The following is a 26469-nucleotide window of genomic DNA, read 5'->3' as shown; positions in this document are numbered from 1 at the left end:
GAGGAAAGGCCCGTTTTTTAGGGGTGCAGGGCAAAGATGCTGAGCTTTTTTAACTTCTGCGGGGGGAGCCACTTGATCTACCGGTGATCTGCCACAGACATCCAGTGATCTACTGCTAGATCACGATCTACCTGTCGGACGTGCCCGCATGCTTTTTGGCCTGCTAGAATCCACTTCACTGCTGCTGTTCGTTTGCAATAAATGCTTTTCTTATCTCAACTGTCCTTCTGCAAAGAGATCTGTCTCTAGCTGGCGTCCTGGGATGGCAAACGCCCCAAGGCGTTGTTTCGAGGCTCGCTCAGCCCATGAACCATTGGAAAGATGCACTCCCTTCCCCCGGCTTAGGAGCAGAAGGAGCTCCCGCACTAAGCTTGAAAAGTTGCAACACCCCAGCTAAGAGAAGGAAAAGAGATGCCCGAGTCCCCGCCCCAAGCGTGCTGGTTTCCCCTGGCGCTCTGCGCGCTCGCTCTCACCTCTCGAGTCAACCCGGCCGCTCTTCCCTGCAGCCAGCGCGCCAGGTCCACGCATTTCTGCAGCTGGAGGCGCTCGGGTGGCACCGTCCTGGCCGAGGAGTCGTCGCTGAATTCGGACTCCCCGGAGGAATCCCCGACGGGCATAGCCTCTGCCCTCAGGAGCAGCAACAGCAGGAGAGCGACAGCAGCCCCAAAAACGCCTGATGGGAGAAAAAGGAAGAAGTTAGGCAAGCTGAACCAAGGAGGTTCCCGCCGGCTGCAGCTGCGCGCCAGGCTGCCCGGCCAAGTTGGAGACGCTCCCTTGCAGAACGGGAGGAGCCCGCCAAGGCGGCTGCCAACTCACATCCCAGCGGAGCCTGCATGGCCTTCTCTTCTTAGGCTAGACCCTCTTTGCTGCCTCGAGAAGCTTTGTAGCTTTGGGGGCTGTAGAGCTGAGTGAGTTGTAGGGCATTTCTGAACCTATTTATTGGATGGGTCTGACTGCACTTGGGGAAATCCAACGTTGATTAAGAACTACCGCGTTTTTTTGCGGTGGTTTCTTTTTTTAAAAAAGTAGTATAATGAACCATTGGGGGCATCTGCTGGGAAATACTGGAGTAAGGTGTGAGGTCACAGGGAACTGAAGATGCCTTTTAGCCTGCTTCCATTAATGTTCTTGTGGACCGCTTACAGACTTAAAGTGAGGCATGTGCAAGGGAGATGGATGACCTCTCTTTCATTTCCTCTCTGTGTGTGTTGGAGCAAAAAAAAAAAAGTTCTCATGAAGGAGTGAGAGTAGTCATTTGAGATAATAAACAAAAAGCAATTCAGCTTTTTCTTTGGAAAAGCTCTGTTATGCTGGCTATGGGGAAATCCTAGTCCAAACTGCTTCCAAACTGTTCCATAGCAGCAGGGAGTGATCACACCCACCCCAAGCAGTTCCTATGACTGTGCGCACATGTCATGTATGACAAGGATGCGTGGGAAAGCACACGGCACAATGCAAAAAGTAGGTGGGAGCCTTTCTTGCAAGCACAGAAAGGGCTGCCCTGCAGTATGGAGAACAGAGTAATGGTACACAGCACATGTGCAGCCCATTGGGGACTCGCCTCAGGTGCAATGATAGCTCCATCAGTATTTGATCAATGCCTTGGCCACTTATGAGGCCCAGGGCATCTTATGTGAGTGCCATGATGCTTGACAGTGCGCTTCAAGACCTTGGAGGCTTCCAGCCTCCTGCACCTGCTAGAGAGCTGGCTCACAGGCCACCAGTGGCTCCTGGGGAGATTTCTTTGGATGGATGGGATAGAGCTGTCAAGGGCCTGCGGGTCATTCTGCTCTCCTCCACTGATAATACAAATTACTAATCAGTATGCAGAGATAGCCGTCCCTTCTCCTTCTGACACACCTCTCCACCCAACACTTCTCAGCCTCCAGGCCCTTGTCCAGGGTCCAAACAAACTCATAGATCCACCCTGAAAAAAATCTTAGTAAATAGAGTTCCTGGAATATGTCAACAGCACTCTGGTCTCTCACTGTACATAAGGCTTGCTTTTATGATCAGTCCAAGGTTGAGGGAGCCTCTGCAGGCTGCTCTTCTCTGTTATCCTGGGATCATATTACCTATCCTCACTTCAGCCTCTGATTTGTTCACATGCTTAAAGTGTGAATCAGGTTGAAGGGAGTAGAAAGATCATATGTTGCCCTTCTGTGAATCAAGGTGCTGTACGTAGTCAGCAAGGATAAACGGCTGAAATGCACACAGTTTTCTTTCTGTAGATAGAGGTCTCTGAATCTCAGTGGCTTAAGAAATCTCTCTGTTAAGACATTTTAAGGACATCTTCACCACAAAATGCTTAAAAAAGTGGTTAAAACAAAAAGCAATGGACATCAAACAGAAAAATAAAAAAACCAAAGGATTTTCTCTAATATGCTTATTTAAAGCATTTTTACAGCAAGTGCCGTGTCAGATCGCTTGCAGATGATTAAAGTCTTGGTAAAATACTTAATGGTAACACATCACTAACTTTATATATTGTTAAATACAGATAGAGAAAAGTGATTTCTTGCACCATCTTATTGCAGAAAGAAGCACTCTGGTTTAATGCCCATGACCTGTTCCATGTACACATACAGAAAGTCATTGGAATCACACGTTTACGTTAGGCTAGTAGATAGTTACCACCAACCATCATGACTACCTCTATCCAGGTTATTTCTGTATAATGCAACAGGAATTTTGTGGCTGTTGCATGGCAAGATCTTTGGTTCCTCTGCTTTGTTGCCACACAATACAAACTAGTTGGGAAATTTTAATGGAAGAATCTGTTCTTCTCCCTTCTACTCCCCTTTTTTGCTTTCAGCTGAAACTATTTTTAAAAATGACAACTACAGGCCTCCTAGATAGTATATAACTAGACATTTGCTCAAAGTACTGTACCACACAAATTGCCTGTGACGTACTGGGGAACTCTCTGGGTGCATTGCAAAACCCTTAGTCAGTGCAGCTTTTCAGATTTTTATGCTTACTTCCTGGAGAAAAAATGATATGTCATGTTGCCGTTTGGCTTTGTAGGACATAATTTTTCTATGTGGAAAATATTCAAATCAAGCCTTCTGTTCTTATGAAAAAGCGGAACAGTAAACAAATAAAGCCAACAGAGTTATAAAACGTCTTCTGCATTACTTATTGGAATTGCCACAAAATCAGTGCCAAGGATTAAAAATTGATAGTGGCCCTTAAAAAAAAAAATCTTTATATGATAAATTGCCTTGAACAATCTTATCAAATCCTACACAGGAAAATGGGATGGCAATGCTAGTGGCATTGTGATCTCTTTTTACTCTTAAGTCACAAATGTTGGGTACACACATGACGTAGACCATACAGTTGCCATGAGACAGCACAGCCAGGAGCAACAAATGTGAAGAGGCACTATTTGTGTGATCAAATGCAATCACAGCAGTAGATATACACTTGCTCCAATTACTGCTATGAAGGCAGTTCTTATTTAAAAGGATGACATTTCATATGACTTTTTGCTTTTGTTTCTAATTAATTGTTTTCATGGTGATTATATTACTGATAGTTGCTTTGATCTGCCAGGAAAGACAGTTGCAAAATCAGTCAAATAATTTAAATAGTGCTTTCAGCACGCAGTTATAGCACTGGAACAGACCTCAAAAGCAATATAGTCCAACCCTGTGTGCAGAGAATCCCAATGGGTAGAGCTGAGAGAGATTAACACACCCACACACCCACACCCACACACACACCAGTTTCATCCAACCAGGCCTCTGTAATACAAACCAGGTCAGCTTCCTCAGCCAGGATTCTGGCCTGTCACTGGCCTGCTGTTGACAATCATAGAATTATAGAGTTGGAAGGGACCTTGAGGATCTTCTAGCCGAGGAGTAGTCAACCTTTTTATACCTACCGCCCACTAATGCATCTTCTTTGATGGTAAAATTTCCTTACCGCCCACCAGTGCTTGATGGAAGGAGGATTCAGCTTGTGCCGTAGAACCCCCTACTGCCCACCTAGAATCCTAAAGCGCCCACTAGTGGGCTGTAGGGGCCAGGTTGACAACCCCTGATCTAGCCCAACCCAATCCAAAGCTATTTAAAACAGGGGGGGTGGTATGGGGCCAACCAGCACCCTGTTGTGGATCAGTTCTATGATTGTCAACAGCAGGCCACTGAATGGTAAAACCACAGCTATCCAGGACTTAATCCTGGTTCTTTGATGATAATAGAACTGTCTCTCCCCTCCATAGCTCCCTCTGCCTCTACAACTCTGGTGGCTCCTCCCTGGGTCTCATCACCTCCTCAATACCTATGAAAAAACATCTCTCCTTCCTGCACCTGTACCAATAAAAATAAAATGCAGATTTGAGTTTACGTGAGGGCAGGGGGACAGGCCCTCACCCACCCACCCCTGCAGAGCATTATAAATGTAGCCTTCCAACTTAACTTAAGGTTGTCTCCCACCCACCACAGCACTCCCCATGGGACCCCATTGCACACAAATCATGTGCTGGGGGGGGGGGGTCGTCAGTATTGAGGAAAATATTGAATCAGGGTTCTAATGTTGAATTCTAATGGTGTGCCCTCTGCAGCTGCTTCAAAGGGCACTGCTGCTATTTAAAGGAAGGATTCGATCATACACTGGCAAATTCAGCTGTCTGTCACAATTATAGTTGATTAGACGGTCTTGTGCAAAAAGTCTGCTCCCCAAAAATATTGGGTTTATTGCAATAAGGAAAGTGAAGGGGAGATGCGGCTGAAACCACGGGGTGACATTTGGTTGGCGCACTGTCATCTAATCTCCACTCAAGCAAATCAAGATGAATGCTCAATAAACACAGTGCCTGGAAGTGACCTTACTGTCTTCTTACATTTTCTAGTCTTCAATAGAAAATTAATTAAAAACGTTCAGTTTCTTGGTTGTTGCTTCAAGTGCCCAGCCTAAAAATAGCCTAAGAATTGCCATTGACGCTTGTTTTGGGGAAGTTCAGATTTTCTCTCTCTCCTGATAATAGTTCCGAAAATGATTTCCCCCAAAGGAAGGAGGGGTCATTGGCCCATTCAAAAAAATAATAATGAAAGAGATACAAAACTGTGAATGGTGAAAGAAAACAGCCTGAGTTTCTCTGGACTCAGTTTTTTTAATCAATGATCCAGACTTAATGCTGGTCCATACTTCTGCTTGTCCTGGAAAGCACAAGTCCAAGTGGTTTTGCCTTTGTCCCACCACTTTCCCCTGGAAAACAAATGGGAATCTGCAGAGAAACCAGGAGCCACTTCCCCTTTAGTCCCACAGAGCTCTGTGAACCTGCACAGCAAGCAGTTAGCATTCTCTCTCTCTCTCTCTCTCTCTCTCTCTCTCCCTCCCTCCCTCCCTCCCTCCCCCCTTTCCAATTACAAGGGCCATAGGAAATGGATGGTGCCTGTGCTGTCTTCAGAGGCAGCCCTAGGTATAACACATTGCAGTAATCTAACCTAGAGGTTTCCATAGCACAGACAACAGGAGTTAGGCTATCCCTGTCCAGGCAGGGGCACAGCTGGAGCACCAGCCAAACCTGATGGAAGGCAATCTGTGTCACCTGAGCCTCGAGCCACAGCAATGGACCCAGAAGTACCCCCAAGCCATATACCCTCTCCTTCAGAGGAAGTATAACCCCACCAAGATCAAGCAACCTCCCATCCATCTGGTCTAGGGAACCACCCATTAGCAGTGCCTTAGTCTTTTCTGTATTGAGCTACAGTTTGTTGGCTCTCATCCAGTCTATTACTGAGGCAAGACAACAGTCCATCACATCACTGCCTCACCTGAAGATGTAAAGGAGAAGCAGAGCTGAGTGTCATCAGCATATTGCTGACAATATACTCCAAAACTCCAGATGACCTCACTCAGGCGTTTCATATAGATGTTAAACAGCATGGGGAGTAAAATTGGACCCTGAGGAAACCCCACATTGAAGGTTGCATGGGGAGCGCTCCACACGCATCACCCTATGGAAATGACCATCCAAGTAGGACTGGAATCACTGCAAAGAAGTGCCACCCACCCTTAACTAGGACAGCCGCTCCAGAAGGATACCATAGCTGATGGCATCAAAAGCTACTGAGATGTCTAGGAGAATTAACAAGGACACATTCTCCCTGTCTCTCTTCCAACAGAAGTCCTCTGTTGGACGATCAAAACAATTTTCTGTGCAAAAACCAGGCCTAAACCCTGACTGAAATGGATCTAGAAAATCAGTTTCCTTCAAGAGCACAAGGATCTAGAATGCAAGTGGTTGTCCTGACTGATCCAAGCACCTTGTCCACATCCTTGAGCCTTACTAACTTTCAACCTTATGGCCACTGTGTGTGGTGGGGTTGTTGTTTTTGTTTGTTATTATGGCATGTATTTTTGTGTTTTTATATTTTAAATTGCCCTGTGATCCTCGGATGAAAGGCGGTATAGAAATTTAATAAATAAGTAATAACAACCGAAACTCATCAAATATAACAGGACTATAATCTACAATAATAATAATAATAATAATAATAATAATAATAATAATTTATTATTTATACCCTGCCCATCTGGCTGAGTTTCCCCAGCCACTCTGGGCGGCTCCCAATCAAGTGTTAAAAACAGTACAGCGTTACATATTAAAAACTTCCCTGAACAGGGCTGCCTTAAGATGTCTTCTGAATGTCAGGTAGTTGCTTATCTCTTTGACATCTGATGGGAGGGTGTTCCACAGGGCGGGCGCCACTACCGAGAAGGCCCTCTGTCTGGTTCCCTGTAGCCTCACTTCTCGCAATGAGGGAACCGCCAGAAGGCCCTCGGCGCTGGATCTCAGTGTCCGGGCTGAACGATGGAGTTGGAGACGCTCCTTCAGGTATACAGGACCGAGGCCGTTTAGGGCTTTAAAGGTCAGCACCAACACTTTGAATTGTGCTCGGAAACGTACTGGGATCCAATGCAGATCTCTCAGAACCGGTGTTATGTGGTCCCGGCGGCCACTCCCAGTCACCACTCTAGCTGCTGCATTCTGGATTAATTGCAGTTTCTGGGTCACCTTCAAAGGTAGCCCCACGTAGAGCACGTTGCAGTAGTCCAAGTGGTGGTTGGTTCACTATGGTTCACTAATCACTATGGTGATTAATCAAATCCTGTTTATACTGATGTGGAAGTAAGTTCCCTGAACACTGAACACAATGAGCCCTGCTTCCAATTAACCATGTAAATGGTTGAATAATATTTTGTAAGGGGAAGTGAGGCAGCCATTGAAGGCACATGTTTTACAGTTAGCTTTCCTGGAGATTTGTATATTTTATTTAAGAGATCTGAATACAGCCGGTGTGCCATGGATGCAGGCTTCTTGTTTATGCTCCAGAGCTATTAAAGAGACAGAAACCACACCCAAGAATAAAAATCCATTATAAATATGTGATCTTCTCTCATCTTTGAGGAGCTGTCCTGGGCCACCGAATTGCCTATTGGACTTTTGACTTTTCTCTGCTACAGAATAGCCTGCTGAAACTTAGAATCTCACACCGACTAAACACCCACCCACGTCTGGCGCAATGTTAAACTTCCTCACAATGCTTAAAGTTATGATTAAAAAAAAACAAACCCCACAAAAAAACAAAACTCCTTTTTCAAATCCACTACCAAATTTATTACGTAAGTCAGAGTTTCAAGTCCTGGCCTCTTTCAAAACAGAGAGTGAAGGTGAAAACACACATCAGGGTTTTAGAGAAGTAGGGATACTCTGAACGCCCTTCTACTGTGAAATGTTTAAACAGACCAGTTTCTTTCGAGACTTGAATTCTGTGATAATGAAAGTTTGTTATATTTGAACCAGATCTGGCTGTTTGTGGCATTGGCTGGCTGTCCTCCCCTTAAGTTTACCAAGAAAGCTTATCGCCATCTCCAGAGTACTTACAAACAGGATAAACCTATGAAAATTGGTGCATTTTTTAAAGGGTCAGGCTAGGGAGTATATGTCCCAATGCAAGTGGCGCTGTGGTCTAAACCACTGAGCCTCTTGGGCTTGCTAATCAGAAGGTCAGCAGTTCGAATCACCGTGACTGAGTGAGCTCCCGTTGCTCTGTCCCAGTTCCTGCCAACCTAGCAGTTCGAAAGCATGCCAGTGCAAACAGATAAATAGGTACAGCTGCAGAGGGAAGGTAAACAGCATTTCTGAGCACTCTGGTTTCCATCAGTGTTCCGTTGTGCTAGAAGCGGTTTAGTCATGCTGGCCACATGACCCGGAAAACTGTGTGTGGACAAACACTGGCTCCCTCGGCCTGAAAGCGAGATGAGCGCTGGACCCCATAGTCGCCTTTGTCTGGACTTAACCGTCCAGGGGTCCTTTACCTTAACCTTTATATGTCCCATGTGAAGCATGAGAGGAGGAGTAAAAGCTCATCCAGACTCATCCAGGAAGCCTGGCATCCTTTTTATGGTGTGATGATTTGTGATGATAATGGTATCAAGGCAATTATATGTGTCAGGGGTTCAGGAGCAGAGGCAAGGGCAAGGGAGGAAACAGAGAGCGAGGGAGAGGAGGCAGAAGAAAAGATGAGTGATGACGACGACCCGAGATCTCCGAGTCTTTCCAGTGAATCAGAAGATTCACAGAAAGGAGCACCAGTGGCCAGGGCAAGGGGGGAGCCTAGGGGGACACCCCAGGAAGATAGAGCCAGAGGGGACTCAGAGGGGAGCAGTTGGAAATCAGGACCAGCGTCACCGCCAGAGAGCAGGGAAGAGGAAGGGCGCCAGGGATCAAGCGCTGGCAGCTCGCAACAGGGGGGAGGGCACGAGTCAGGAGTGGCCACACCTCCATCGGGGAGCGAAGAAACGGTCAGACGGAAGGTGGAAGGTTGGGCGCGCGTGCCAAGTTCAAATGCACAGGAAGGTGGCGCAGTAGGCAGCCCGGAAAGGGAGCCAGGTCCTAAAGCCCGCCGAAAGGAGGGAGAAGAGTCAGGGGGGTCAGCGTCAGCGTCAGAGGAATCCCGGAAGGAAGAGACCCCGGGGGGCAGAGGGACCCAGAGAAGAACAGTCAGGCGGAAAAGGTGGAGCAAGGCTAGGATATTAAGTTGGTGTACAAGGGGCGGAGACTCAGATGGAGCTTCGCCGATCTAACCATGAGACGTAGAGTTGCACGCAGCAGCTTGAGAATGGAAACTGTAACTCAATAAAGACTTTTATTTAATGATCGCTGGCTAGCGTGATCCTCTGTGAGCTAGGATCTGGAAGCAGCTCTGACAGTAAGCTCCATCCCTAGATTGTGGGCATCTACGTCCTCGCGGAGAGGAGAGAAAGCGGGTGCCTACTAGCGAGCTCACGAACGGCAGACAACATGACGGCCGAACAGCAGATAGTGGAACTCAGAGAAGCAGTGACACGACTGAATGCCGAGGCTCTTGCATCCAGGAAGAGAGAGGAGGACGCAGCTGCCGCCTACAGGGATCTCCAGGTCAGGTTGGAAGTGCTTACGAAGCAAGGGCAACTGACACCCAAACCGGAGGGGATTGGGTTGGGGAGACGAACAGGCGGTCTGGTCTCTCACTTCGATGGGAATTTGCAACAGTACCCCAACTTTAGAGCAGATGTAATGTGTGCACTGCAACTGCTGAACAAAGACTTTAGAGATGAGCAAGAGAAGGTGGGATTCATCATGTCCCATTTGCATGGAGATGCTAAAGCATGGCTGCGCAATTTGTGGAGAGATAAGGATCCGGCGCTCCAAAATGCGGATGCCTTTATTAAAGCGATGGATGGGTGCTTTTTATCAAGCATTGACGTGGATCTTGCTCGGCAGCAGATACATGGACTGAAGCAAGGGAGGGCCAGCGTAAGGCAGTACCATGCCCGCTTTTTCGCTTTGGTCAGTGCCCTGGAATGGGACAGAGATTCGGCTCCTGTAAGAGACCTGTTTTGGGAGGGATTGCACGGCTCGGTTAAAGATGAAATTGCGAGGGGGGAGAGACCCCGGACCACGCAGGAGATCGTTCAGAGGGCGCTGGCGGTGGGGGTGCGGCTGGAAGGACGTCCGTGGAGCAGGGACGAAGGGCGTGGAGGGCGCGAACCAGCCAGGGGCTCCTCCTTCCTTCCCAGAGAAGCAGCGCGTGCGCAATCCACGCCTCCGCCAGGAGGAGGAGCGGAACCTATGGAGGTTGGAGGTGCAAGGGCTCAGTCAGCAGCCAGAGCCCTAGCACCGGCAGCAGTGAAAGCGAAGCCTCCTAGAGGGAACAGGAAGTGTTACATCTGCGATGATCCACAGCATATGGCGAAAGAGTGTCCCCAGAGGCTCCACAAGCACACTGCAGCCTCAGCAATGGTAACTGCAGCAACGCAGCAAGGACAACCACAGCAGGGAAACGACGGAGTCTGGTTGGAGGAAGAGGCACTGGGGCCCAGCCAGACGTGTCAGTGAAGCAGTCCCCAGAGATTTTACAGCCCATGGACCCCCTCCCGCCCAAACCGGTAGTGAGGCTCACCGCGTCGCTCCAGCTGCCCAATGGAATCACCATGGACGTGCCAATCACCATTGACTCCGGAAGCAATGCGGACTTTATAGGGCAGGACTTTGTCGACCGGCACGCTATACAGTTGCTGCCTGCCACGCTGCCCCTGCAGGTTGTCACGGTGGATGGCAGGGAGCTGCTAGGGGGGCAAGTGGTGAAGCAGACGCCACCAATGGTGATGCGACTTGGGAATCACAGGGAAATCATCAGCTTCAATGTCACTCAACTATCGGACACGCCCATTGTATTGGGCATGAGTTGGCTGGACAAGCACAGCCCGACGCTGGCTTGGTACCAGAGGCAGCTGACCTTCGGCTCTTCCTTTTGCGCTGAACACTGCATCGTGCCCAGGCAGGAAGGAGGGGAAGAGGAGTCACAGCTGCAGCTAGGCACGCTGCAAGCGGTTCCCCACAAGTACGCAGAATTTTTGGAGGTTTTCTGCGAGAAGGAGGCAGACAGGCTACCCCCCCACAGACCATATGACTGTTACCATAAAGCACCAATGCTGCAGCAAGCAAAGGCTTTAGCAGCTCAGCCAGCTGCTTGTGGCTGGAAAGCCAGACAGGATGTTTGTGACTGTTGCCATGGGAACAAAGGGGCAGTCCATTCTGTACTGAGCACCGGATGTTAGCTCAGTGTGTGTGTGTCATATGACCCGTACTGGATGTACTTGGGAGGAGTTTTCTTCTTGCTGTTGTTGAGTGCAGACATGTTTCTCTGTACTGATGTAAGAGGCAGAAATAAATGATGTAAATAGTTTTCTGTCTGCTTCTTTCCCCTCCCTGGGGACACCAAAGGGGAGAGAGGAAGAACGGTGTGTTCCTCTCATACATCTGAGAAGAATCGCCGGACCTCGCCTGCTTATCAGCAGAGGTTGGGAGACGCGGGGAGGTCGACAGGAATATCTGCCGGTGCCTATGCTTGTGGCACATTCCTCTGACCCAGGCAGAATTCCAACAGTGGCAGCCTTCGGATGGTTGCGATTCATCGGACATCTGTATGAGAGGCTGGTGGATTGTCCTCCTCTGCTCCAAGGAGGAAGGAAAGCGTCTGAAAGAAGCCAGGGGCTCCACAGACAGCTGATGGAAAGAAGAGGTGTTTTCCAGAGCAACAAAGTTCAAGGTATGCTGCATTTCGGGCTAAAAGTGTGAACGCAGGAAGATTAATTCCCTGGTTCACGGAGCTGCGTTTCAAAGAAAACAAAAGCTCCGGAGGAAGAGGCCTGCAGCTTGGAGGCAGAAGCCTGCATTCCACAAATTTTTGTGGTAGATAAGAGGTCCCATTGAAATGCATTGTTGCTAAGTAACGGAAGGTTACTGGCAAAGGGGCTGGACTCTGAGTGTAAGCCTGGGAAAGCGAAACAAAACCAGAGAATGTTTTGGCTACAAGGTTTACGAGCTCTTGGAAGGGACTTTTCAATAGCAGCCTGAGTTTAGCTGCCAGGTGCAAAGAGCGTAAACAATTTGCAGTTTGCTGCGTGAGAAAGGAAAAAAACGACTGTTGGATTTTACAGTTTGTTTGAGAGTGTGGGCTGGAAAGCTGAAGAGGCTTGGCTTCAAGATGGATGCCAAGAAAGGAGCTTTGCCTTGCCCACCTCCCTTAACCAGTGACAATTATTCATCTTGGTCTGTAAAGATGAAGGCCCTGCTGCAGAATCAGAGGCTTTTTGATGTAATTGAAAACCCCATCCCTGCAGCACCAACCAGAGGTTGGGAGTCACAGAATGTAAGGGCCAGGACTGCTATAATTCTGTGTGTCTCAGATGATCAGTTGGTGCATGTTCAGCATTTAGAAAATGCGAAAGAGGTATGGGACACGCTGCGTACAACGCATCAGAGAGATGCTGGTTCTTCAGCGTTGCTGTATTTTGAGAAATTGACCAATCTGAGACTTGCGCCTGATGGAGATGTTCAAGCGCACCTGACAGAAATGAAGTTTCTGCGTCAACAGATGGTGGAACGCAATTTTCGTCTTCAGGAGGAAGTGTTTTGCTTCATGATGATAAACAGCCTTAGCCGCACCTACAAGGTTGTTGCCAGTCAGCTTGGTTCCCTACCGGCCGCGCAGCTGACCGCGGAGAGAGTTTGTGCTGTGGTCCTGAATGAACACGACAGACTTGCTGCGCTGGAAGAAAAAGACAGGGGGAGGGAAGAACAGAGTTCTAATTCCCCCACTGCTGATGCTACTGGAGAGCATGGTGTAGCATTGAGTGCTGTCCGATGCTACAATTGTGGACAGACTGGGCATCTACAGCGAAACTGTAAGAAGCTGCGCCAGTCAAGAGGAGCAAAGAGCAGCTCTACGAAGCCTCAGGCGTCAGGCAAAAGCCGTACCAAGTGCCAGGTGAAACCTGCAAAGGCTATGATGGCAAAAGGAACCACGCCAGATGTTGGGAACTCGTTCATAATTGACACGGGCGCCACGGTTCATATGTGCCCGCACAGAGGACTATTTTCGACGTTGAAGAAGCAAAGCTTCACTGTGAAACAGGCCAACGGTCAGGAGTTGGAAGCGACTGGAATTGGGACTGTGTATCTTGAGAGTCGGAACTTGACTATAAGCAATGTTTACCTGGTTCCAGAACTGAGATTTAATCTGCTGAGCGTGTCGCAGATTGCAAAGAAAGGACTGAAACTGTCCTATGATGCTAAAAGCTGCAAGATCTACAAAGATGGAGAACTGTTTCTTACTGCCAAAGAGAAAGATGGACTGTATTTGTTGACTTTTGATCAAAGTGATTACATGAAATGTAATTCTTCTGTTTCTAACGAAATCTCTCTTGCAGCTGTGACCAGTGTGAGCACCAGGAAGGTGACGAAGAAGGTCGACAGAGCATTTCAGCGGGTGTATGCTGATGTGATTGGTCCTCTAGAACCATCTAGAGGCAGTGCAAAGTATTACCTTTTGTGTGTGGATTGTTTCACTAATTATTCTTGGGTTTATATGATGGAGAAACCGCAAGAAACTTTAGAAAGGTTTCAGGAGTTTTGTGACAAGGTTAAAAGTATGCATGATGCTAACATTGACTGTCTCTTCACAGATGAGAAGCCAATTTTTCTGTTACAGAAGTTTCAGAAGTTCCTGGATGGAAAAGGGATAGACCACAAAGTGGCTGTCTCGACCGAAGCGTGGAACAGGGGGGTTTGTGTAAAAGTGAACAAAGAATTGCAAAAGGGAATGAATGCGCAATTGCTGAGTTCACATTAGCCACATGAATATTGGGCGGAGTCGTTAATGTCCTATGTTCACGTGTGGTTGAGAAAGGTCTCAACAGAGTTGGGAATTTCTCCTTTTGAGAAGCTGTTCAATAGAAAACCTTCTGTTGCCTATTTTAAGGTTTTCGGGTCTCATGTGAGAACAGAAGCTCCAGGTGGAGTAAAGAATGCCAGAGGCATTTTTGTGGGTTATGAAAAGGGTCTCTACAGAGTAATTTTGTCTGAATCTGGTCAGGTGATTCTCACAAAGTTCCTAGAGAGTGCTCCAAAGCAAGAGCGGGTAGTACAGACATTTCCCACAGGAGGCGATTATGATGATGATGATGATGAGTTTGATCTTATTGAGTTCAGTAGTACTGATGATGACAGCGATAGCTCAGACAGCTCAGTTGTCACAGTCATTGAGAGGAAACCTCACATAATGACTAGACCCTCAGAAGAGGAGGATGAACCATTGATTAAGCTTAGTACTGGTTCTCCAGAGAGTTCAGAGGCTGAACCAGAAAGCAGAGAAGAGCAGCAACTTTTACGTAGGTCTGAGAGAGCAACGAAGGGTGTACCACCCAAGAGGTATTCAAAGGAGTTTGCTAACCTTGCATATGTTGCTATTGTAAACGACCAAGGACAGATTGAAGCTGTGTCTGAGTCAGAGACAAAGGCACAACAGAGAGGTGTTAACCAAGGTAATGCGAAGTCACACAACCAGAGAGGTACATTGGTTAAACCAGTGGCGGGTAGTTCCAAGGGTGGAACTGAAACAACAGGGGAATGTTATAAATATAACAACTGTTTGTTTTCTTCTCTGGATGACGCTTTGCTCGCGGCACACATTGATACTTTAGGGGGAGTATGTTACCATAAAGCACCAATGCTGCAGCAAGCAAAGGCTTTAGCAGCTCAGCCAGCTGCTTGTGGCTGGAAAGCCAGACAGGATGTTTGTGACTGTTGCCATGGGAACAAAGGGGCAGTCCATTCTGTACTGAGCACCGGATGTTAGCTCAGTGTGTGTGTGTCATATGACCCGTACTGGATGTACTTGGGAGGAGTTTTCTTCTTGCTGTTGTTGAGTGCAGACATGTTTCTCTGTACTGATGTAAGAGGCAGAAATAAATGATGTAAATAGTTTTCTGTCTGCTTCTTTCCCCTCCCTGGGGACACCAAAGGGGAGAGAGGAAGAACGGTGTGTTCCTCTCATACATCTGAGAAGAATCGCCGGACCTCGCCTGCTTATCAGCAGAGGTTGGGAGACGCGGGGAGGTCGACAGGAATATCTGCCGGTGCCTATGCTTGTGGCACATTCCTCTGACCCAGGCAGAATTCCAACAATGACTGCAAAATTGACCTGCTGCCGGGGGCGGCGCTGCCCAAAGGGAAGCTGTATTCCATGTCTGAGGACGAACTGCAGGAACTCAAAGAGTTCATAGATCATAATTTGGAGCGCGGTTTCATCCGAGAGTCCAAGGCAGCGGGGGGCAGTCCGGTATTCTTTGTTAAGAAGCGGGACACGCCCCAAAAAAGACTTGTAGTGGACTTTCGCATCTTGAACAGTGTGACCAAGCCATCGGACTTCCCCATGCCCCGAATCGACGACCTCCTCGCAAAGGTACGGAAGGGCAGAGTGTTCACCAAGTTGGACCTGCGAGGGGCATACAACCTCATTCGCATGCGGGAGGGAGATGAGTGGAAGACAGCCATGTTCACGCCCCTGGGCACCTACGAATATAGAGTTATGCCTTTTGGATTGCAAAATGGCTCCCACGTTTTTCAAGCTTTCATGCATCACGTGTTGGCGGGGCTCCTCTACAAGACGTGCGTCTGTTTCTTGGATGACATCCTGATCTTTTCGGAATCGCAGCAGGAGCATGACAGACACGTCAAGGAAGTGCTGAGCAGGCTACGGCAACATAGGCTTTACGCCAAGCTGGAGAAGTGCCAATTCGACGTGACCGAGGTGGATTTCCTGGGCTACAAGTTGTCTGATAAAGGGCTCGCCATGGACAGCGCCAAGGTCCGAGCAGTGTTGGATTGGAAAAGCCCACGCAACCGGAAGGAGGTCCAACGGTTTGTCGGCTTCGCGAACTTCTATCGCAAGTTTATCAAAGGCTTTGCGATGCAGACAGCGGCCATCACGGACACGCTCAGCTCCAAGAAAAAGAAGTTCATCTGGACAGAGCAGGCGGAGCAGTCCTTTCAGGCACTCAAGCGTCTCTTCGCGTCGGAAGAGCAGCTGCTTCATGTCAACCCCAGCAGGCCGATGAGGGTGGAGACAGACGCTTCGGACAGAGCCGTGGGAGCAGTCCTGCTGCAGAAAGACCCGCAGGGGGTTTGGAGGCCGGGAGCGTTTTACTCAAGGAAGCTCAGCAAGTCCGAACAGAACTACACCATCTGGGACAGGGAGTTGCTGGCCATTCATGCAGCGTTCAAAGCGTGGAGGCACTTCCTGATCGGCGCCAAGCACACGGTGCAGGTCTGCACGGACCACAAGAATCTAGAGCACTGGCGCACGGCACAGTTCCTGAACCAGAGGCAGATACGTTGGGCTGAGTTCTTTGCGAATTTCGACTTCCGAATAGAGTATGTCCCGGGGGACACCAACATCATGGCGGATGCTCTCTCCCGTAAGCCACAGTATCTGGAGGAGGCAACGCCAGCGGCCGCCATGCACATCTTCGCACCGACAGTGTGGGCGTGCGTGGCGGCGACAGTTGACCTGGATGCGGTGCGACGAGCGTTGCAGGATGACTCCTTCGCGCAAGCAAAGATGGCAGAGGTGCACAGGGGCACGGCAGCGACCGACGAGTTCCAGCTGCGAGATGGTTTGCTCATCCGTAAAGGGGCCATCTACGTGCCGGGAGACGAACTTCGCGCCAAGGTACTGCAGCAGCTGCACGACGCGCCCACTGCCGGGCACTTTGGCAAGGAGAAGACGGTGGAATTAGTAGCCAGAGACTTCTGGTGGCCCGGAATGAGAGGGGACGTCGCGGACTACGTGGCGAGGTGTGACACCTGCCAGAGGTCCAAACCAGTGCACAGACCGCCGGCCGGACTGCTGGAACCGCTGCAAACTCCGTTCGAGCCATGGGAGAGAGTGGCCCTGGACTTTGTCACGGATCTGCCCAGCTCGAGGGGCAAGACGGCTGTGCTGGTGGTGGTGGATTTGTTCTCCAAGATGGCACATTTCATTCCGTGTGCGAAGGTGGCCACGGCGGAACAAACCGCCAAACTGTTCATAGACCACGTGTTCAAGGTTCACGGTCTGCCGCGGTCTATTCTGTCCGACCGAGGGCGACAGTTCATCTCAAACTTCTGGCAGAGGCTGATGGGCTTCCTGAACGTCAAGATCAACCTGGCGTCGGCTAGACACCCGCAGACCAACGGGCAAGCGGAGCGGGTCAATGCCATCATGCAGCAGTACCTGAGATGTTATGCGAATCAACAGCCTGCGACGTGGGTGGATTACCTGCCTCTCGCCGAGTTCGCCTACAACAACACGAAGCACGTGTCCACGGGGGTCACGCCGTTCTTCGCCAACAACGGGAGGCACCCTAGAACCTTCCCGGGACTGGAAAGAATGGGGGAGGGGGAGCCGCAGACAGCAGATGCGTTCGCGTCGGAGTTGCAGGAGGTCCACGATCAGCTGCGGCGGCACCTGGAGCTGGCTAAACACGCATACAAGGTACAAGCGGACAAACACAGAAGGGTTGGCGAAGAGATCCATGTGGGAGACTGGGTCTGGTTAGCAGCCCACGCAGTGCCGGCCAGGTCGTTGGCGAAGAAGAAACTAGGGCATAAACAACTGGGGCCCTACCAAGTCGACGAACAGGTCAACCCGGTGGCTTTCAGGCTGGCTCTTCCGGAGGGTTCCAGAATGCATCCGGTGTTCCACAGATCGGTGCTCACTCCCTACAAGGCACCTCACAGGTTTCAGGAACCAGGAACGGCACCGGGTCCGCTCCGAGAGAGAACCTGGCAAGGGGGAGTGGCACAGGAGGAGCGCATCAACGAAGTCACGGAGATTTTGGACTCCAGATGGGGGGAAGAGGGGGTAGAATACCTTCTCGCCAAGGAGGGCACCCCGGCCAGTGCCAACAGCTGGGTGCCGGGCTACGCTTTAGACGAACCTCTGCTCAAAGAAGAGTTTCATGCCCTCTTCCCACATAGGCCAATGCCAGCAGACTTTTTCGACGACTGGCTTTTCACGCCCACGCTTTCAGCCAGCACGTTCCGGGGGTTCGACTCGGACGAGGAACCGACACGAGACGCCCGTTCCCCGGAGGGGTCACCCTCGGGATCTGCTTCAGAACCCTCGTATTGGTGGGATGATCGACCAGAGGAGCAGTTCCGCAGAAGGTGGCTGGAGGGTCCAGGACAAGCAACGTCTCCAGAAGGCAACGAGGGAGAGACGGACATGGACGTTTTCGGGGACGACCCGGGTTTCGAGCACGGCGGCACAGAGATGGAAGCGGAGGTGACCGTCGTCAACGAGAGCAGGGAGGAAGAACCGGAAGACTTCGGATGGCGGCCCGCCACGGGAAGCGAACTGTATCCGACATTCGTCCCCCTGACACGGCAGCACCCAGATCCCGCACCGGAAGGAGGGGAGGGGGGAAGAGGGGGCTTCGAGGGGGGGATGGATGTCAGGGGTTCAGGAGCAGAGGCAAGGGCAAGGGAGGAAACAGAGAGCGAGGGAGAGGAGGCAGAAGAAAAGATGAGTGATGACGACGACCCGAGATCTCCGAGTCTTTCCAGTGAATCAGAAGATTCACAGAAAGGAGCACCAGTGGCCAGGGCAAGGGGGGAGCCTAGGGGGACACCCCAGGAAGATAGAGCCAGAGGGGACTCAGAGGGGAGCAGTTGGAAATCAGGACCAGCGTCACCGCCAGAGAGCAGGGAAGAGGAAGGGCGCCAGGGATCAAGCGCTGGCAGCTCGCAACAGGGGGGAGGGCACGAGTCAGGAGTGGCCACACCTCCATCGGGGAGCGAAGAAACGGTCAGACGGAAGGTGGAAGGTTGGGCGCGCGTGCCAAGTTCAAATGCACAGGAAGGTGGCGCAGTAGGCAGCCCGGAAAGGGAGCCAGGTCCTAAAGCCCGCCGAAAGGAGGGAGAAGAGTCAGGGGGGTCAGCGTCAGCGTCAGAGGAATCCCGGAAGGAAGAGACCCCGGGGGGCAGAGGGACCCAGAGAAGAACAGTCAGGCGGAAAAGGTGGAGCAAGGCTAGGATATTAAGTTGGTGTACAAGGGGCGGAGACTCAGATGGAGCTTCGCCGATCTAACCATGAGACGTAGAGTTGCACGCAGCAGCTTGAGAATGGAAACTGTAACTCAATAAAGACTTTTATTTAATGATCGCTGGCTAGCGTGATCCTCTGTGAGCTAGGATCTGGAAGCAGCTCTGACAATATGTAATCCCATTTTCAATATACTTGAAAACCTACAAAACTTTTGGGGTGGGCATACGACTAGTCCTGTAGCTACTTGATGAAATCCTGTAACTTTTCATAACACACAACTTTCACAGCCTTTTTGTCCCGCTTTTGTTGCTTTGGACCATATCGACGAGGCCAAGAGGGCGGTCTTGTCGTCCAGAACATCCCTTCATACACACCGTCCAGGCTTGTGCCATGGAGAGCTCACTGCAGTGCTGCTAACACAGCAGTTTGACTTCATCCCTGGAGATACACTCCATTGTCTCTGGAGACAGACAGATGCCAACCAGGGCAAGATGGCAATCAAGGGGTAACTTTAGGGAAGCATAGCAGAACAATTAACAAATCAGAATGAAGTGTAGACAGTCCAGTATAAATCCACCACAAATACTCTGTTATTGTGTCTATGACATGTTGCAGAATATACCTGTAAGAAAAAGCCAGCCTGATTTCGGCTTATACAGAAACACCTTAAGACTGATGGCTATCGACAGCCTTGGATTAGCTGCTAGTAATGTCTGTTATTTTGAATGCTAGGCTCACCCCATTCCAAGGGACACATAGCCAGCTCTCTTTTCATATTGCCTCTGTCTTCAGTCTAGATTTTAGCTGCTGCCCTTTGCTTATGAATAAATACTGACTACACAAACACACACACATGCTGTATGAGCGAAAGAGTGCTTTGTGGTATTGTGGTTAGAATGTGGACGTGAAATGAGATGTTCATCATTTGGTTGCAACATTCACTGCTTATCTTTGGCAAGTTGCTACCTCTTAGAGTTGTGAAGCTGAAGAGCAGTGAAAGGGTTGCAGATAATAATGCATATAGGGTAGCTGGTAGGCAAGATACAAAATAAATTGCATAAGCTCATATGCATCTGATTGCTAGCTTTTCATATTGCTAGGGCTGAATTCTATACCTATTTACTTGGGAGTTCAACAGACATTGATATTGTTCTGCTTTCTGTTAGCTCCACTGAAGTTACTCTAGTTGGAGCCCTGCATGTTGAATGTGTTGCTTCACAGGTCTTAGTAGCTAATCCCACTTTCAAAGATCACATCTTGTAGGAGACAGAGAGCATCCCTTTAATTCACCCAAGACTGTGGAGATCAAATCTGAGTCGGTTCTGATAACATGTTTCCTTGGTTTATTTGATTTCAGTATCATTTATTTACAGCTGTTGTCAGCTGGGGCTGATGGGAATTGTAGACAAAAACATCCGGAGGGCACCAGGTTAGTGAAGGGTGTACTGTAATATAAATGAAAACAAATCAATATGCAGCAAAGAAAAATCCCACAATCAATAAAAAAACCAACATCTAAATGGAAGACATATAGGATTATACAGCTTTTTTTTCCTTTTCTTTTTTACATTGTCCGGTTTCTGGAGCATCTGAAAACTAAGGTGCAGTGCAATCCTGTACAGTAAATGTCTACTCAGAAGTAAGCCAGATTAAATTCAATTGGATTTACTCCCAGGTAAGTGAATATAGGATTGCAGTCCAAAAGGTTTAAAATCAGCAACATAAAAACAACTTGGAGAATGTTTGCTGAAATGAAGCAATCTTTGTTGTCGATTGGAAAGTGAACAGCAAAGGTTGAGGGGTCGCTGCTGCCGCAATTTCTAGTGTGTGTTAACATCACAATGACCATACATTACTCAGAAGTAAGCCCCGCTAAATTCCATGGCTTCTAGATGTGATTGGAGTCTGAATAACTGAATTGCTTAGTTTTAGAAGTTCCGATTGGCTTAGGGTGGACTGATTGACAAGGAGGACTTATCAGTGTTGTGCTCCCCCCTATACATTTTTTGCGGGTTTCTCCCTCTCTCCCTAGCTTCTTACAGAGTAAAAAGGAAGGGAAATGAGCAAACCAATCCACTGCCCTACCAAAGCCATTTCTGAGGGATTGAGGTGCTGGAGACAGAGGCTAGACCTGCAGATGGTGATTGTTTTGATTGGCTAAGCAGAGGAGATGGGCAGAAGCATTTAGGAAGCCTCTTGGTTGGTGGAAATGTATTAATAATGACTGTAGACAACAGGAGAAAGACTGGACTATGACTCTGGAGGTTTTGGGGGGGGGGGCTCAGAATCTTGGGAGGGCTATGCCCCAGTTTTCCTAACAGAGGGGCCTCCACTGTACACCACACAACTTGACAGGTTATGTACTATTATTAATAAGGTAACAGATGAATCACTATGTCCTGAACTGAACACTTGCTGCATTGCAATACTTAATAAGATAGGAATTTATTTATAGGAGAGGCATACAAAGGGCAATGCAATAAATAATGAACTAAATCCTGTATACAATCATTTCCACAGATCACTTCTCTATGAAGGGATGGTATGTGAACTTTTTCAATGTGCTCATTAGACCTAGCTTGAAAGCCAAACATGGATACTTGGCCAGCAGAAATTGAATATGTATTCATTCTCTTCTATCGTCCCAGTTTTAGTTGTCCATACCAACACTTATTTGGAAGTCTTCAATCAGTCAGTTCAGTCTGCACCAATACTGACTCACTGCTTTTATTAATGCTTGACTCAATAGAAGGCAAATATGTCTATGCTGCCAGCAGAGTTGGATTACCCAGGGAATAAAGCAAATTAACCCATTTTAAAGCATTTCTAATAAAGTGGTGCTGCCCTCACCCCAGATCTCAACCCCATGGCACATTTGGGTGACTGCTATGCCTACTGGCCTTTTTATAACAGGCTCCACCAATTGCCCATCTTGGGGGGGGGGGGGAGGGAGAACTTTAAGATCTATTTTAAGTTTCTAAACAACATACTGTATATGCCAGAGGTGTGTGTTCTACAGCTGGTGCTATTCCTGAGAAGACCATTCGGCAGGTCAGAGACCACTGAGCTTCCTTTGAAACTGGAACTATTAGCAAGGCCTCCCCAGAAGAGTTTAAGTCATGGGTAGATTGGTACAGGGGAAACCAGGTCCCAATGAATGCCATTGCACAATGTGGGATTTTTCAAAAAGAAAAAAGGATGCAGTCATGGGAATATATACACTCCAACCCCAAATAAATAAACAAACAATTTAAGATTATTCTGAAATGATGTTTTCAGACTGAAGACAAAATCAGGACAATGTGTGTTGCAGGCAGGGGTACGTGGAACCACAGGAAAAGAAAGTGTGTCCCAAGTATCTCATTCCTAAAGTTGCTCTTGCACATAAATTAATGGCATGGCTATGCTTGTCTCATGTATCTTCTATATGTACCCACCAGAATATTAGTTGGAGTAATTGCAACCAGAGTCTTGAGTTAGCAAGGAGACAGTCAGTTTCCTTGTTTAGCATTCCACTGTATCCAGAACCACCATCCCCTTTTTTCTTTATAATTCTGTGTAGGGGATAACTGGCCTTCCTATTATTATTATTTATTATTTATTGGATTTAGATACCACCCTATTCCTGGAGGTTTCAGGGTGGTTCACAGTTTCTGTTCCTTGGAACTGATTTCCCATCTCTGCATGCGCTTTTTAACAAGGCTTGCCAAGTACATAAACTTTCAGTTGTTGTTTCCTTAATAAAGGAAACTTCTGACAACTTGAATGCTGACTAATACATTGGTGAATGTTGTCAAATGCTTTCTCTTAGGAGGTCTTAATCTGAAGACTATGTAAAAATAAATAAATAATCCCTTTCTTTCATCCTTGTGTGTTCTTCCCTTCTATGGTTGCATGTAGCACTAAGCCATGGTTTTACAAAGCACAGGTTAACGATTAAACAAATCATGGCTTCTTGTTTCTCCAATTCATGATTTGTTTTGCAGAACAAGGTGAACATCAGGCGTGGAGTGGTCAAACCAATAATGGTTAAGGAACGGTGATGGGCTCACACATGGGAAAGGAGTGGAGCAAGGGGGAAACTGCTCGGACCTATGCATTATAGGCTCTGGACAAGTGGAAGTGTGGTTGAACCCCTAGTGGTCTCTTTGCTTCAGCAATCTATTTAAGTGGGTTGAGTTGCTTCCTGTTACTTTTATTAGACAACCAAGAGTCAGAAACCCACGAACTACTGCAGATCACCAAATGATCTAAACAGCAGACACTAATCTTCCATCTTTCTGCGGCTACGGTGCAGGTTTCTGCTGCGGATTCTCAATATGAGGCTGCTTTTCGTATCTTGTCTGAGTAGCGTACAACACCAAGGGGTGTCGAAGAGAAGACGATCTGAAATAAAGGAATAACTGTGGGTGTAAGCCAGAGACAGAACTACTTCTGGGAAAGGTATGTTAAGAATAGATGCATCCTGAGATAGCGGTTATAGGAGTACAATCCTAAATGATTCTAGATGACTGATTCTGAAATAAAAGGGAAGAATCTAAGAATGCATCCTAAGCATGCCATTGTTTGGCTTTCTCAGGAAGTACATATATTTAGGTGAGCCATGGTGGAGGTTGCTTAGCAACCTGCTGTGTCAGGGAACGCTACTTGCAAAACAGAGTTTGACAGCCTTATGCGTCATGCGCTTTTCAATCCACAATATTTCACACAACACTGACTGCACTTTCATATGTTCCGATCTTCAGAGGTGACAGACAACATCAAACTGTATTAATGGAATGGTGCTGTTATCTCTGTCACATGTGACATTGTCCCCCAGTTCCACGGGACTGGGAAGAATGAATTCGAGAACGGATGGCATCACGGTCTGCCTGTTCTCATTATAATTTGTCACAGGCTGTTATCCATGAAGTGAGGATTTATTCCACGTGTCAGAGAAAGAGAAGTTGTGGGAGAAACGGGTGTGTTTGTACAGGCCAAGAGAGCTACAGATTCAATTACAACCTTCCCTGGCTGATTTTCACTGTAGGCCCGATTTAAACATGACAAGGTTGGGCAAGAAGAAATTACCCATGCTGCCTTTCATGTACCAGAGTCTCATATAAACTAGGCCCTCAGCTGGTATGTGTACATTTTAGCACAGCTGGGACACATGGCCCAGACAGGTGCTGCAATAGTGCGCTGTCACTACACACATAGCAGTCATTTTTAAAATGCTGGACATGTGCAATGCTGCACAGGTAAACTCCCCTTGTCCTCCTGCATCACATTTAAATTATATCATGACCATTATTTGTTATGTCATGTTAAAAAAAAAAAGGCAGGAGAAAGGAGTTGTAACTGGCACTAAAAACAACAACAGCCAATTAGTTTGTCCAAGTCATATTTATCAGTCTTCATCCTTTAGCTGTACTCTGCAACAAAAAATATTTGGGGTCTGAAATATACTCGGAGTCGAGAGTGGATTTCATGCTCTTTATTCAGCTCATAGTGGTGAGGAGGAATCGAGTTCCCCCAGAATGTCTGCCTTATATACATTATTTACACAACGGGCCCCACGTGATCGGCTAATTCCAGGATTCTCCTGTAGGCCAATCAGGTTGCGGATTCCCTTCCACCTGGGGCTGGATTGGGTGGCTCCTGTGGACCAATCAGACTGCTGCATTCTGAATTCTATTGTTCTAGGACCAATCAGACTGCTGCCTTTGGATCCTATTCAACTCAGTACATAACAGGGTCCATGGTGCAAATATATTACAGTATCTTGAAGAAACCCTATAGAGCAGGGCTGGCTACTCTGTGGACCTCCAGATGTTGTTGGACTCCAACTTCCATCATGTTGGCTGGGGTTAATGGGAGTTGGAGTCCTTCGACATCCGGAAGGTCACAGAGTACTAGCTGCCTTTGCTATATAAGACATGAACTCTCAGGGTGAACATGTTAAGGAACTTCAGAGGTTTCTGGTTTGCTAATTAGCAACTCCACAGGGCTGCTTTCCAGCTTGGGGAATTGGTGCATTTGGGCAAGTCACAGGGTTTGCCTATCATTCGAGAGAGTACAGTATGACAACAACCTCAGGCAGCTGATGTTGGGTGTTATGAAAGGGAAGCAAATTGTTTTCTAATTTATTCCTCTTGTCAGGGACGGGAAGAGGCACTTGTGGGATTTTCTGCTTCAGGTGTCAAAGTTACATCACCGGCCTTGGACACTATGGTTATGCACCTTGACTGAGTAGCAAAATTTATTGGGCTGGTCCTGTTTGAGAGAAAATTTAAAATCTTTCCCCACCCTGAGGCTGTTCAATAAAGGAGGAAAGAACTAAACACACTGTATTAGAACACTCTAAAGCAGTCCTATGAGATTTTCATTTGCAAAATGAAGCCAGGGAAGATCCTGATCATCCATCTTAAGAGTCAGGACTGGTTTAGCTTTCATAGGTGGAATTTTAGATATGACACTGAGCTACAGCTGAAAATAAACTCAGGCTTAAGAGAGAGAGGGAGGGAGGGAATGTTAATAATAACAAAAGCAGGAGGGGTTTGGTATGTATGAAGCAAAAGGAAGAACAAGGAAACGGTAGGTCCATAGAGAAATGTTAGCAAGTGGCAGAAAGTGGAATTGCTCAGTTGCTACTTTGTATCAGTTTATCACACAGGGGAAACTGTGTTCAAGAACAAATCAAATTATGGAGGAGTTGTAGCCCAAGATAAGTAAAAAGATAGAATGGGATTATCTAGCCACTCTAAATGAAACCAAGTCTTCAGGGCTAAATGAATTGCATCCTGATATACTAAAAGTACTATTAGATGTAATCTCATGTTGTTAATTTTCTTGGAAAACAGGTAAAGGAACACAAAACCAGAGGTGGCCAAATGTTGACCCCATCTTTAAAAAAAAAATAGAGGGAGGGAATCTAGTCAACCATCCATTGGGCAGCTTGACGTGAAAACTTAGAAAGATTCCAGTTTTTATAGAGTTGTTAAGGAACAGTTCCATAGTGTTAAAATGTGAGTATTTCTGACGTTCGGTGATTGGTGTCAACACAGCATGATAACATGCCAACAGGGGAAAGGGTTGTAGGAGGTAGTCATCATGCTAGCTAAAGATTACAATCAGTCATTATTTGGGGTTTGCTTATAAAGTCCACAACCTGCTTGCACAGGTTTCACAAACCACAGGTTGGGAACTCTGCCCTAGGTTGGTAAGTAAGGTAGGTGGGAACTGGTCAAGGACTGACTGAGCTTGGTTGAGGAGGTGCTCCACCTGCCCTCCACTGGTCATTAGGCCTACTTGGCATCCTTTCACACATTGATCTGATTAGGATTGCTCCTGCGTGGAACATGGAGAAGCCTTTACAAAACAATGGCCCTGCATGTTATGGTCAGAGAGGAGGCTCTCACCAATCCATCTTGTGTTCTTGGAATTCAGAGACAGTGCCTTTTTGGATATAACGGCAGTAACAATATTGGGAATCTGCAGAAAAAGGAGAGGTGATTCCGACATTTACATTAGAAAACAAAACAAAAAACGAATCTAAGGA

The 26469-nt window shown here is 47.8% G+C and overlaps 1 protein-coding gene across 2 annotated transcripts in view; it reads right to left on the bottom strand.

The window, feature by feature from the left end:
- IL6 (interleukin 6) overlaps positions 1-26469 on the bottom strand; it is a 96393-nt gene that overhangs the window by 6477 nt on the left and 63447 nt on the right. For both annotated transcript variants that reach the window (XM_080975111.1, XM_080975112.1), the window contains one exon: positions 474-673. In XM_080975111.1, coding sequence (XP_080831237.1) covers positions 474-617 — 144 coding nt within the window. In that variant the 5' untranslated portion in view covers positions 618-673. The remainder of the gene's footprint in view (positions 1-473; positions 674-26469) is intronic.

This window comes from Podarcis pityusensis (assembly GCF_964106645.2).
Source record: "Podarcis pityusensis genome assembly, chromosome: 12".
Lineage (NCBI taxonomy): Eukaryota > Metazoa > Chordata > Lepidosauria > Squamata > Lacertidae > Podarcis > Podarcis pityusensis.
Note: the sequence above shows the minus strand (reverse complement) of the source record. Positions and strands in the feature narration are given on the sequence as shown.